This window comes from Solanum dulcamara, chromosome 5 (assembly GCF_947179165.1).
Source record: "Solanum dulcamara chromosome 5, daSolDulc1.2, whole genome shotgun sequence".
Taxonomy (NCBI): domain Eukaryota; kingdom Viridiplantae; phylum Streptophyta; class Magnoliopsida; order Solanales; family Solanaceae; genus Solanum; species Solanum dulcamara.
The window spans coordinates 70,775,187-70,790,333 of NC_077241.1; the positions used below are offsets into that span (position 1 = coordinate 70,775,187).

General features: G+C 33.1%; 2 protein-coding genes across 2 annotated transcripts; both read right to left on the reverse strand.

The window, feature by feature from the left end:
- Positions 1–6,324: 6,324 nt before the first annotated feature.
- On the reverse strand, positions 6,325–9,172 carry LOC129889568 (pentatricopeptide repeat-containing protein At1g31790). The gene has a single exon (XM_055964927.1). It carries the CDS (start codon positions 8,987–8,989, stop codon positions 7,733–7,735), a length of 1,257 nt encoding a protein of 418 aa, XP_055820902.1. The 5' UTR covers positions 8,990–9,172; the 3' UTR covers positions 6,325–7,732.
- A 758-nt stretch (positions 9,173–9,930) lies between these two features.
- Positions 9,931–14,372, reverse strand: LOC129889569 (lysine-specific demethylase JMJ32). The gene is made up of 4 exons (XM_055964928.1): positions 13,647–14,372; positions 12,211–12,386; positions 10,999–11,069; positions 9,931–10,871 (listed from the first exon to the last, which is right to left on the reverse strand). The coding sequence occupies exons 1-4, from the start codon at positions 14,319–14,321 to the stop codon at positions 10,633–10,635; spliced, it is 1,161 nt and encodes a 386-aa protein (XP_055820903.1). The 5' UTR covers positions 14,322–14,372; the 3' UTR covers positions 9,931–10,632.
- Between the last annotated feature and the right edge of the window lie 775 nt (positions 14,373–15,147).

Genomic DNA, 15,147 nt, shown 5'->3' on the forward strand with positions numbered 1-15,147 from the left:
GAGGGGGCAATTGAAGAGGTTATAGTACAAGGAGTGATGCCTTCTTCGTCGCCTATAAATAGAGATGATCTTTCTATGTTTTTATGTACAAAAAATATACGGTACACAAAAGTTAATCAAAAAAGAGAGTTTTTATTAGTTGAAGAGAGGTGTTCTTTTTGTAGAGCTTTGGACTCAACTCTTGTCAAAAGTTTGTTGAATTATACTTTGTGATTAGGTTGTTGTATCTTGGAGAGGACAAGCCAAAGGACTACTGCTGGATCGATGAAAACATTTGCTGCAGTGGGCTTAAATCTCCTTAAAAAGATTAAGATATCCGCACCTCAGCCTGAAGAGATTTTATTTTCTTCATTTTATTTTTTCAATTGTAATTTATAATATTATAATTTCACCAACAGTTGTCCACCTTACTAAATCAAAAAAACATTAATTAATACTTTTTATATATTACTCTTGTAATTAATTTTTTTAAAGTGTTCAGATTTGTTTGTAAAATTTTCAAGTAATTTTTAAAAGGTGAATTGATAAAATTATTTTCTTATTTATGATTTCTTAACATGATTGTAAAAAATAAAAATGACCAATTAATATAGAACACAGAAGAAGTACAATTTAAATAGCACAAGCACTTGTGTGACCAGGAGGTCACAGGTTCAAGCCTTGGAAACAGTCTCTGGCAGAAATGCAAGGTAAGGCTGCGTACAATAGACCCTTGTGGTCGGGCCCTTCCCCGGACCCTGCGCATAGCGGGAGCTTAAGTGCACCGGGCTGCCCTTAAGCACTTGTGTGATACTTACTGACCTTTATATTGTACTGATGATGATGGCGTAAAGTAAAAAACAATTCGGTATAATTTAACTTGTTATAACATATTATTTACCATTTACTTATGTTACTGATCGATGATAATATTAAATAAGTTACCTACAATTATATTGTAATAACTTGAAATTTTTGAATAATTTTTATAATTTCCACATAAAATGATAAATTTTAATCTCTCTTAATAATAGTATATTTTACGTAGTTAGTGTATAAAGCTTAACTCTAATACTAATCTTAACAAATCAAAAATCCAATGGGACATTGAGACTGATAAGTTTCTTTTTCCAGCCAAGAAAAAAAAATATTTTTAAAAATTTTAGAATAGACCTTGGTTTATTCCAATCACTTATATATATATTTTTAAAATAATAACAATAAAACGACGTGTATGATTCATTTTAGTCTCTGAAGAAAAATATCCCAATTTGAAACTCTCTCATGGAATCCAGGACCATCATGACCAGATGGCAAATTTGCAAAGCTAGATTCTAAACTTCAACTCTAATTATTCAATGAAATCCAAATTTATTTTTCTTATAAATTAAATTAATTAGGATCGCTTGAGTAGAGTATATAAAAATAGTATTGAATATAGGGTATTAATAATTTTAAGATTAGTAACGCTACGATTATGATGGAATTATCTTTATTGACTATTTAATTTGACGTATTCAAGGACAATTCTGTATATTCATGTATTAATAACCGTAGTATTGTTAATACCGTAGGTTCTCATAATACTGAATTGGATATATATATATATATATATATATATATATATATATATATATATATATATATATATATATATATATATAAATAGGTGTGGATAATATCTTTATGTAGAAAATATACATGCACAAGTTCACGCAACATATCTAGGGTGTTGTGAAAGTATCTAATATAAAGAAAGAGACTACTCATTTGCGGAGCATCACACATTCTTCATTTTGGGTATTAAAAAAAATATAGCGAAAATAAGATTTGAAGTTTTTGAGTTTGATATTTTAATTTTATTTAATAAGTACTAAGGTTAAATCTAATAATTTATACATACTTAATAATTTTTTAAAAAAAAAAAATTTAAACAAAAATCATTGAATTTGATTGAACTTGTAAATTTTGCCCTAGCTCCGCCAATAAAGGAAAGGGACTGTTCCTCTGGGGAACACCTATGTTTCTTTTCGTCTAGTCAATTCAAGTATTCCAATTAGAAAGAATTATTTAAAAAAGTCTCTCATCAAATTTTACTTTTACAAAGGAAAAATAAAGTCTGAATAAATACCATGCAAATATAAATATTTTAGATATATTTGTTTCGATCAAGATATATATATTATTATTATTGTTATTGTTATTTTGATTTTAATATCTAATGATTCAAGTCGGAATAAATACCATGCAAATATAAATATTTTAGATATCTTTGTTTCAATCAAGATATATATTATTATTATTGTTATTATTTTGGTTTTAACAATATTTGATGATTCAAGTCGGATAATTCCATTAACTCAAATCCACATCATAAGATTCATTAAAAATGAATACTTTTTTCTACTAGAATTTCCTAATTGATGGTGAAGTTAGAAATTTATTTTTAGAAAGAAAAATATTCCTATCATATTTACTAATTAAATTCATTATACTTTAAAATAATTACATAATCTCTCGCTCTTTATCCTTCCCTTTCTCTCGCTCGCTCTCTCCCTCTTTCTCTCGTGCTCTCCCTAATCAAAGGTGAAGTTACAAATTTGTGTTTAGAATGAAAATAATCCTATTATGTTTACTAACTAATCTCATTATACTTTTAAATAATTACATAATCCCTCGCTCTTTATCCTTCCTTTTCTTTGGCTCGCTCTCTCCCTCTTTCTCTCGCGCTCTCCCTCTTTATCGCTCCCCTCATTCTACTCCCCCCTCCCCCCCCCCCTTTATCTCTCTCTCTCTTACGTAATTGATACCGGATAGTCATTGAAGGGCCAATAGCTAAGGCATAACATTAGCCACATGTATCTATGTCCAAATATATATATTCGGAGAACTATATCTTCTTCTTCGTCTTTTTATAAGTATGTATCTATGCACAGATATACTGGATACATCACAAATTTGATATCAGATACATGTATTTGTCAACATATACACTAGATACATTGGATACATCAATGTCCTCTCATAACCAATTTCTAACTATCACATACACTATAGATACTATGCACAGATACACTGGATACATCAATGCATTTATGTTGGATATATAAAACGGATATCGGTTACACTGGATGAAATTGATATATACGAATATACTTAATACATCAGTACATATTTAATATTGGATACATAAATACATGAAATTATAAAAAACAAATACAAAGAAGTAGATGGATGAGGAGGGAGAGAGGCTAGCAAAAGAGGAGAGAGGAGAGACACATTTCTAAGTACAATGTATTTATTAGAGGCAAATGTATGTTGTATCTAAAGGCAATTACAATGTGTCTAGAGAAACTAAGATAAGATACATAATGATTAAAATTATCGGTACATAGAGAAACAGTCTCGCTATCTTCATAAGGTAGTGGTAAGGTCTGCGTACATTCTATACTCTTCAGACTCCACTTATTGGATTTCACTAGTGGATTTCACTGGATATGTTGTTGTTGAGTAATTAACAGTTATATTAATGTGCTTTATGGAAGTTGCTACAAGAAAAAGGTCTAATTAATAAAGACCATTATAGTAGCACCAATTTGACACTATTTTCTCTTTTTTTTCATATTATTTCCTTTCTTTCTTCCTGTCAATAATTGTTGATTGGAAAATTGCATACACCGTCCAATTAAATTGTTTGTCTTGTATTCTATTTATTAGTGATTGATCTATAACATTGTTTACCTTCTTTTATGAAAAGTTTCTTTAAGAAAAGTAACCCATCAAACGTTTAACAAACCAAAAAAAAAGTATTCAAAAATAAAACTCTTATCTCCTATTTTATATTTTGCAATAGCACATCTAAATTCTTTTGTTTGTAAATTGTAATGAACAAAAAAAACGGAAATACGATCGAATTTAAATCTTTTCGTACGTTAGAGGAGTAAATTTGACTTTTTAAAAAAATAATTAATGAGTAGAATTCGTATATATAGTATAGATAGTATGTTCGGTATGGTATGGAGGAAATATTTTTCAATTTATTCGTATTCGATTGATCAAACAATTTACGAAACATTTTTCAAAAATAAGTTTTTTAAAAATAAGAAAAATATTTTTTTAGTAGACATAGGAAAAATAAATTCCACAACTAACATTCTATATTTTGATTTTTATTCTCACCTCAAACACAACTCATCTTCCCCCACCTACCATAGCCCTATCTCCACCATCTCCACCCCCTACCCCCACCGCCATCTTCATACTATTTATCTAGTTTATATACAAATATTTTAACGATGATATATTGGCTTACATATTGAACATTAAAAAAGAAGTAAGAAATCCAGTTATTCACTATTAAAAGATCACTATTTTCCACTGGAAAAAGTTCGGTGACTATTCCCACAGATACTTTGATTGAATAGGTAGAAAAAAATGATAGTATTTTCACACGAAAAAATTAGGAAGTTTTCCAATATTTCAATGAGAATCTATTTTTCATCATGCATTTTCTCAGTGAACTGATTCGATGAAAATGAGTACAAAAATCATAGCAAAATTTCTTGTCGGGTAAGTTTCGATCCGTATGAAAGGCTAAATAATCTAGACTCTATTTCAGAGTTTTATAACACAAATTTTTCATTGATTCACTATTAAAAAAATCTCTATTTTTTATAATATTTTTTCTAAGAAAACATTTTCAGTAAAAAATATTTTCCTCCGAACATATCGAGAAAAAACTGAATCAGTTTCAACAGTATCTCCTTCTGATTTTATATTTTTATACTCTCAAATCTTTTTGTGGCTATGGAAAATGCTTTCCCAAAAATATCTACATTTAATCTGAGGACATTTTTACTAGTACTGGCAAGTAATTAAGTTGCATACGGACAATCTCATTTATAGCCTCTCACGATTCTTTCACTACAATAATTGACATGCATGTCGGATTATTATACGCTTGATTCTTCGTATATTCATTCAATTAATAAATATTATTTTTAAAAATAATTTTTTAAAATATTAACTATTACTAAAATGACAATTTAATAAATCAACTTGATTATTATCCACAGCGGAGGCAGACAGTGTATATAACACATGAGTTCTTTTAAATCAGTTGGATTAGCTCGAATAATTCCAAGTTCTAAGAAATTTCTTAATAATGCGATTGAGAATCTTGAGAACCTAAACAAAAATGGACGGTCCACATAGCCTCGTCTTTTTCACCAAGAGAGGACAAGACCACTAAAATATCAACAGGTGGAAATGTAGGGTCAAATACTTTTCTTGTGGTGTAGGAAATTAAAGATACAGAACGTACCTAAAATTTTATTGGCCAGCTGAAATTTTAAGTACTACTTTCTTCCTTTCAATTTATTTATGTGGTATGATTATAATTTTGAAAATTAATTAGATTTTTAATTATAACAACATAACAATATACTAAATATCCGAGATATATATTATACCGTCTTTCCCCCTTTTTTTATGGGTTAGTGTGCTGATTTTTTGAGACTAATAATTATTGTATTATATTTTAAATTTTCAATCACAATTATAGTGTTTACATTTTCAATCACGATTATAGTGTTTACATTTTCAATCACAATTATAGTGTTGAAAGGTGCTCATCCTGTTTTGATTTATATGGCATCTTCTGATTTGACAAAAAGTTTAAAAAAAAATAATAGATTTTTAAATTTGTAGTCTAAAATAGTCGACCATTTGTGTGATACAAAAATCATTTTCATTTAGGATAAAATGTGAATGGTAAAGTTAAATTGTTTCCAATTAGGAAAATGTGACATTTTTTTTTAAACGGACTAAAAAAGATATGTCATATAAATTAGGACATAAACAATAATATTTATCACATATAATAAATTTTTTAACACAGACATAAAATGTCAGTTAAAGTTACTGAATTCAATTGAACTCGTATCTTTAATTATACCTCCGATCCTGATCACGCAAGCCCACTTAAGGAAATTTCTTCCAAATGGTGGGGTTGGACGCTCTACCAATTATTGTGTGACTATCTTGAGGTAAACTCCCTATCAACATAGTACTAATAAATTTCTAGATCAAACATTAACAGATCATTTGATAGTCAGTTTGGAGGTGAGTTATGCAGGAAGCACAGGTAATACTGCGTTTCGTAGTTGATTTAGGAGGTAAGTTATTCATGTACAACTTTTCAAAAATCAACAACAAGCGAATAAAAAAGGAAGGCCAAACAGAGAGCAACTCTTGTTTGATTTCTCTGCCATGTAAACATTACCATATGGTCAACTGCCAAAACCAGAAACACAGCAAAATAGAGCAAAGAACAATATAGGCTGATAGGCATCCCATGAACAATATAGTTATCCCATCGACTTATAGTGCAAATAATCTCTATAAAGTTTGGTATTAGAGATGGGAAAAACAAATGGGACGGGGTCATTTGGTATTAGAGATAGGAAAAACGAAGCTATCCCATGGAATTAGTTATCCCATCACATATATGGAAAAACTTATTCCATCACTACTGAGTGGGACTAACTAACATATCCGTTATCCCTTATATCAAACAACTACATGGCTTAATATCTTATCAAAGACTGCAAAATATTTTGACATGTAAATTATACATAAATGTGAATAAATTACTCTCATGGATATGTATAAACAATGTATCATTTTGCAACCACAAATTGTAATTATTATCAACACTGGCCTTAATTCCTTCTCACAATTCAGCATTCCCTGGCTTGCAATGAACTAAATTAGATTAGAGCACATGAAAAACTAGAATAATGCTCATATACATATATCTACAGATTTGTGCATTCAGAAAATTCACAAATAACCATTACAAATCTGTTGCTCCAACTGTTAAGGCAGCTATCACAGTTCAAGAGAACCTACGAGTTGCAGATAATATAGAGTAGTTGAAAAATTTTGGACCAGTTCTTCGATAACCCATTAAACAAAAGATGTTTCTGACTGTAAGAACAAGTATTATCTATTTAGTCTTGGATTTACCTCAAATAGATCTTCCTCACTATTAGGGTGCTTCTACAATATCAAGTCCAGTAGTACCATCTGCTGGAGTTCTCCCAGGGAAATGTCTCATGCATATGCACTTATGCCAAAGTACATAAGACTCGATATGCATGCACCACACCAAATCATCAGCAATAACTTTTGTGCCCCCCACTGATCGTCATAGTAAATCATAACAGTTGCATATTTAGTAGAGTCAAAGATCATAGAACTAATTTTAAACTTTCTATAACCGATCTTGGCTATTTGTAATATGCTTGCATTTCTGTGCCACATAGACTGAGTATTAACAAAACGTTCCAGCATATGTTAGCTCGGCCACGTCAAATGTGGTACAGTATAGTGCTATAATTTATTTCACAACTCCACAGAGCATATTATATACATACCCTTGTTAATCCTTGATATGCAACTAACTCATCAAGTTGATGACATCAAGGAAACTAGAGATATCGGCCAGTATGTTGATCCTTGATCTTGCAAATCATCTACATATATTCAAGGAAAACTAAGAGATATTCTATACGCAAGATTGCTTAACATCTCTTCAGACCATTATTATATACATAACCTTGTTGATCCTTCAAATGCGACAAACTCATCAAGGAAGCTAGAGAGATTAGCCAATACATTGGTGTTGACTGCATTATATTCCATGAAAAAGCCCTTGATCAAGCAAATCATTTTCATATCTTCATGGAAACTAAAAGACATTCATTTTCTCGATATTGCTACTCCCACAAACCAATAATACTTCATTAATCAAAGATTCATGTGGCTGCAAACCAGCTTCTTTCATCTCATAGAGAAGCTTCATGGCTTCAACACCAAAACCATATTGTATACATCCCATCAACATAGCATTCCAACAGGCAATATTGCTCTTATCCTCTATCGTATTGAGAACGCTCCGAGCATCCCTTAGCAACCCATATTTTCCATAAATGTTGATCAAGCTACACTGCACATAACTATCCGTATCAAGTCCTACCTTGACGGAAGTAGCATGAACCTGTTGACCACAACATCCAGCATCGCTCAACTTCCCACAAGCTTTAAGAACACTTGAAAATGTAAAACTATTTTTCTTCACTCCTTCTCTTACCATCTCCCTGAAAATCCTTATCGCCCCTTCAAACTGCTCCTCTTTACACAAATTACCAATTCTAGCTGTCCAAACAACTGTATTACAGTGTGGAACATGATCAAACACATTGTCCGCGCTTTCTAGATAACCAAATTCCCCATAGAATTTGATCAAAAAACTACTCAAAGCCATGCTTTCACAATTACCCAGCTTCAATAACCATCCATGAATCTGTTTCCCAACTTCCAAATTCATCAATTCCACACAAGCCTTAAGAACACAAACCAATATCCCATCATCAATTATATCACCACATTTACACAAGTTCCCTGCCTCACTCTGCATTTCCATAAACAAACGCAAAGCCCCTTCATACTCTCCATTTTCAACACACCCCGCGATAATCGCAGCCCAAGACTTAGAATTTCTCACACGCATTTTATCAAACAGTTGGCGGGCATGTTCGAAACAACCACAAACTACAAGCATCAGCAACAAACGGTTTAGTAACGGCAAGGTAGGAATTACATCACTTCTACAGATATGCTCATAAATTTCAATCGCTTTTAAAGGGTCACGAGATTCAGTGCATTCTTTGATAAGGGAAACGTATATGTCAACTGGTATGTTAAGGCCAAGACTGTCCATTAGCCTTAAAACATCAGAGATTGTGCAAGTTGGGTTTGTAGTTTTCTTGATTTCTGGTTTAATGGGTTGTTTTAATTTGTATTGGGGTCTATGTAGAGGCAATTGGAATTGAAGGGGGGTGTTGTTAATGGAGTGGGTAGTGATGGGTATCCATTTCTTGGAGTTTCTTGAAGAGATGTTCGTATGCAACAATGGTGGTTTTGGGTAGGATGATGTGATCTCCATTGATTTTACAAGGATTGTTTACTGGAATTCATAGTTGAAAGCAAATGTCTTCTTCCAATGGTCACCAAGTTCAGTTGGAATCAACTATAACTACTTTTTTCCCGCAAATTATTTGAACACAAAATTGTTACTATGATTTTTGAAGCACTCAGAAATTCAAAAATAACTCCAATATGTATTCATACACTGCATAAAAAGTTATTTTGGTTAGAGGGTTTAAAATAATTGCAACATAAAATAATGGATAAAATAATATTTCTCTTTGTCGGTAGTTTTGAATTCGGTAATCTAAAACAAGTTATAGATATTTATGTGACTATAAATTATGTGATTTAAATGAAAATTTTAAAAATTAAATTATTTCGTAATTAAAAAATATATATATAACATTCTTTTAAAAGAAAAAGTATACCACAAAAATTAAAATGACATCGGAGTACTATATTTGGTTAGGAGAACTAGAAAAGATAATCCTTGCACAAACCTTCAACTAGTTTTGAAAAACCTGCAAGGGTTTATACGTTGTTTTGATTTATTTATTAACTCTATTTCTAAGGGATTTATGAGTTAATTACATGTGCTTTGACAATTAGTGAGCAATACGTATATGATGATTTTGAGCTATACATATATGACATTTTTTCAGCAACTTATACATTATGATTGAGCAATACATATCTTTTTTATTGTTTTTGATTTCCATTTCGATGACCATTACCTTGCTTTGGGACCCAACTAATTCAGATTTGCACTGAAAAATCCCACTTAGGAATGTAAAGCACTACTTATAAAAGACGATTCCATACCCAAAACTTGAACCTGAGACCTATGAATGACCATCGCATATATGAGTGGGGGTGTAAACTGTAAAATGACGAATTATGCCACATTTCAGATTGTCAGTATCAACACTGGTATTCGCACTTGACAAGAATCCACACAATTCTTAACAAGTATTTCAGCTTTGGCTTTATCCAATTTAATTAATGTTAACACAATCCAGAGGGCACTTTCATCCCAGATAATCAGTAAAGATGCATACAATAGATAGTCAAATATTGGATTGTGATTTTTGCACTTCTATTGTAAGCTAAAAATAGTATACTCTGCTCCAAGCTATGGCAACAGCCATGAGCTCTGGCTTTGCGTCTTTTGAGGAGATTTGGGGACATCCTAATGCCGCTTTTCCATGATAAGTGATGATTCGCATCGCTTGAAAGAAGAAAACCTACAAAGTGCATGCATTTTCACAACTACAGCTTCTTCAAACAAATCAGATTAGACCTTTCCTTGTCGATGACATGCAAATTAAACTTATCAGCAGAGTAGGATGACAAGGAAACAAGTGAAGTGTCCGCATATCAATACTGGTAAATCTCTAAAGAATAGGACAACTGAATCCCCATCACCGGTAGTGTCATTTGGATATCAAATGGCACATTGAGAGCTCACATTGCTGATTAATTCAGAGATGACTTGTCGACAGTAGGGCAATCATGACGTGAAAGTTTAATTTCATCTTTCCCATCTCAGGTCAAAAACACTCTGCAACTTCTCCAGGATATAATAGGGAAACAAGCGATGCTTGCAGGATTGGATCTCAGTGAAGTCAATTTCCTTTGCTTCTCCTCACCATTGGGCTCCTAACCACGAGTCATACTTATTTTTTCTGCAGTGTCATCAGGATCATGTAACAAATTATCATTTGCAGAAGCAGTGATGTCGCCCATGCTGGATTCCTCTTCAGAGTTGCATATAGATGAATTACATTGCGACTCCATGCCTAATTTTCCAGACGACGCGGGATTACACAGCATGGAATGAGGCAATGATTGCAAGAAGTTGAAGTAAGCATATTTGATATCAAATCTCATGTCATACCCTGTCAGACAAACAGCAGTTTAGTTCCAGTATCCTTGGAAATGAAAGAAAGAGAATGAGATTAGGCTTTCTTTTTTTGTCTTCTTTTCTTCCTTTCAGTTTTTGTTTAAATAGGAGAAGACTATTACAGTAGTTCACAGCGATGGTGAGTCCTCTGCTGTCAGGGCTCTGCTTAACATGGTGAAACCACATGCTTGGCCTGGATAATTTGTGTAAAAGAGAGAGGATTAATTTAACACCACTAAGTAAAGCTACAACTCAAGCATCATGAAATGCAAAAACAAAAAGTTCTAAAAATGCCCAAAAATCTTTATGACTCACAATTAGCACACAGAGCAGGTTAGGCAGGTTTTTTGGTTTGTTCAGTAATTTTACCAAATCACTGAATTTTTGAAAAGCTTATAGAGAACCGGGCTGAATTGCTAAATTACAAGAATCTAAAGCTGAAATTTGAGGTTTGTATTGGTAATTCGGCTTTTACCGAATTATGAACAGCCCTAGCATCCAAATTACTGTAAAATGAATTCCTCTAAACAAATACACTCAAATAACTATTCAAGTCAATTTCCAATTTCGATTTTCAGCTGTATAATTGGTCTCATTCCACCAAGGGTAAATATAGGTTCGCTTAAAAAAAATCATGTTTGATGCCATGAAAATTGAGAAGAGTTATACTGCACCATATGAAATTATACAAGCATAATCCATGAAAGCCATTGTAACTGTCCAAATAAAGAGGAGATGAGTAGAGTAAAACTATAACAAGACTGTACAAAGGTTCTTGGGAACAATGGCAGTACTCCCCACAATTCAATGAACTTTTTTTTTCTATTCCTGGGGTGGGGATAGTCTCGTTATTCTTCCCTATTCGTAGGCGCATTAGCACATTACAATTCCTTGTGCTCTCATTTCTGCTATTTCTGTTACTATTTATTACTTTCAGTACTTGTGATTACTCTATTTTATATGTGATGCCTTCGTTATTTATTTTCCTATAGCGCTTTGAATTTCTTAATCTTATCTGACCCCCTTTTTATGTCTTTTTTGAGCCGAGGGTCTCTCGGAAACAGTCGTCCTACCTTGGTAGGAGTAAGGTCTGCGTACACTCTACCCTCCCCAGACCCCACGTTGTGGGATTTCACTGGGTTGTTGTTGTTGTTGTTGTATTCCTGGGGTGGGGATGAAGAGTGAGGCAAATGTCCAAGTTGCTTTGAGAAACATCAATGTCATGAACAATGTAATGCAATCAACCAATGATTGGATCTAGTATTAAGAAGGGGGGGGGGGAGGGGGGGACGAAATGAACAAAGAGATAAGTAAAGATAATCGTTAAAGCTTACAAGTAAAGAATCTCGCCTGCCTTGACTGTAACTTCAAATGGTCTTGGTCCATTGAAATATAAGGGAAACTTGGTCATTTCTTTCTCTTTCAACTCAGGTGAAGGGTATGGATTAACACTGCACCATGGGACATTCCTCACTGGTTCCTCCAGTTCCAAAGAGAACTCCCCAGTATCCTATAAACCCAGAAAGTGGCAGAACACATGTCAACACAATAGAACAGTACATTGTACTGAAATTCAAGTTTTCTGAAACGAATCATAACCCAAATTCCTAATTCCATGGGGGGTGGGAAAGCAAAACATATAAATCACAAAGCACTACAAATGTGTTCCAACTTCAAGAATACATGAAAGGAAACCATGGAATCTGGGCAGTGGTACACTACTATAACAACTATAACTATAACAATTTGTCAATTTGCGGAGCAACAGGTTAATTTTCCCCTATTTCCAAGAATGAACAAGGGTTGCAACTTGGATTGCCTTTAGTTTTAATATTTCTTCCGAGCTACTTGTTATAACTCAAAACACGCTTTACATATACTTTTTTCTTATGGTCCAATCACGAGTGTTATCAAAGGCGAAAAGTGCAAAAAAGCTCTAAGGTCCATTGGGGCTTTAAGCGCAGAGTGCAAATAAAGTGTGGGCTTTAATGAAAAAAGGTGCAAAACATACAAATATGTATGCCTAATCCAAGACCAATAATTATAAACATGAATGACAAATATATGACCAAAGAAATTGAAAAACAGGTATGATAAAGTGAAATATCAATGGTTTAGTGTCACTTCTTCAAAAGAGGCTCATTGGCAAGGAAAAGTTTGCCTTAGAACCTTGATGACCACACTGAAGCGCATATAAAGCGAGGCGAAGCACTAAATACGTTTTGAGCCTCGCTTAAAGGCTTAAGCGCTCCTAAAGCGCCTTTGACAACACTGCCGATCACTGAAAAGAAGAATGACAACTTTCTATATTTGAAAAAACTTCACTTTTAACATTTTCATTTCAATCCATCAACACAAATACATCCATAAAGCCTACAAAGGCATTCAATCCTAGAGCAAGAATATAAAAAATCGACAAACTTCAACTGCATAACATATGAATACATGAAAAAACAAGATAGTATACTGAAGCTGAAATTCAAGTTCTCCAAAAGGATTACAACCAAATTGCTATTTCTATCTCAACACATATACACCATAAAGTGCTACAATCGCATTCTAGAATTGCTATATAAGAACCTAATAAACTACAAGGACACAACGCATCAACACAAGAAAGATAAGAATGGGAACAAAATTGCAACTTTGATAGGAACACATCAACATATATAAACCATAAAGAGCTACAAATGCATTCATTTCCTAGAATTTCACATATAAGACTGAACCAAAGTTCAAGGGCATAACGAGTAAAGGAAAAATATGGAACCTGTGAATAGTGGTACTCGGCAGCAGGATACTCACGAATATACATCCTGTGAACATCAGTAGGAGGAAGAAGCAAAAAATGCTTCTCCCCGGAAACAACAGCATAGATATTCTCATAATGATCCTTATGAAATGAAGTCTCAGACAACTCATTCCCAATCCAAAGATTCACAGCTTCAGGTAAACACCCAAAAGCCTCAGTAGCCCAAGCAAAATCAGAATCACAATCTTGACTCAACGCCCCATACTCACTCCGAAAACAATCATTCTGCTGCTGCAGATAACCCACACAACCCATTTCCGATTTCAAGACCCGGGTTAACGCATCAGGAAAAGGAAGATGCTTCACTTCAGCAGAAGCGAAGCATAGTGAAGAAGGGGAAATGGGGTTTGGGGAAAGTGCATCAGCACGGCCTGTAGGAGTAAGATGAAGGGAAACAGTGGAAGAAGAGAGGGTATTGAGTAGATAAAGATTTGATTGCCATAGAGTGGTGGCTGGCCAGTGGTTTACGGCGTTGGAAATGAGGCAAGGCTTGTTGAGGGAAACGTATTCACGGAGGAATTGGAGAGGGGTGGGTGGGGAAGAGAGGTGGTTGATTTGGATTGAGGTGCCTAGGGTTAGATCACGAACTTCGTGCCAGAGGTTTTGGATGGGTTCGGGTTCTTCTTCTTCCATGGCTGTGTGCTTAAACCCTCCTGGCTCCTGCTAGTTTACAATTTACAGAGACTGTATATTTAAATTTTATTATATCGTGTTTTAAATTTATTATTATGTAGTGAATTAAAAATGTTATTTATATAGTAATTAATTTAATGTAATCACATAATACTTATTTTCTCGCGCCTCAAAGGTATGGTTGATTACATTTTATTTTCTTCCGATCTTATTTGTGGGTCTTCAAATCTCAATTGTTGGTTGTTGGATATAGGGTTGTTCACAGTTTTGGTTAAAATCAAAACCAAACCGAAAATTTAACCAAATCAAATAAAAAACCGACATTCAGTTTGGTTTGGTTTGGTTTTAAATTTGAATAACCGATAATATTTGATTTGGTTATGGTTATAGAAAAAAATAACCGAATAAATAACCGAACCAAACCGATAATTATATACTTAAAATTTATAATTATTTATATGTATAATATTAGTTTTTCACAAATAATTAAAGATATTTTATACGTTTTAATTATTAATTTAATATTAATATACTTATTTTTAAGGCCCAACAATCCAAACTCAACTCTCAAGCCCAATTATAAATTCTAATAAACACTAAACAACGGTCCAAGTCCAACAATTCAAGCCCATTAGCCCAACTCTCAAGCCCAATTCTAAATTCTAAATTCTAAATCCTAAATTTCTAATAAGCACTAAGCATTTGAGCAGCAGGCAGCAACATAAAGTAAAAGTTAAAACTTTAAAACCCTAGTATCTGTTTTTCTTTTACATTTTTGTTCCTCTCACGTTGGTTTCTCACAAAGTCACAGACTCACAGTCATAGA

Coding starts and splice junctions, on each gene's coding strand:
- LOC129889569 (XM_055964928.1), bottom strand. CDS start 14,321: ATGGAAGAAGAAGAACCCGAACCCATCCAAAACCTCTGGCACGAAGTT. Junction 12,387..13,646: donor CCGAGTACCACTATTCACAG/GTTCCATATTTT, acceptor CTGGGTTTATAG/GATACTGGGGAGTTCTCTTT. Junction 10,872..10,998: donor CACCATCGCTGTGAACTACT/GTAATAGTCTTC, acceptor TTTGTCTGACAG/GGTATGACATGAGATTTGAT.
- LOC129889568 (XM_055964927.1), bottom strand. CDS start 8,989: ATGGAGATCACATCATCCTACCCAAAACCACCATTGTTGCATACGAAC.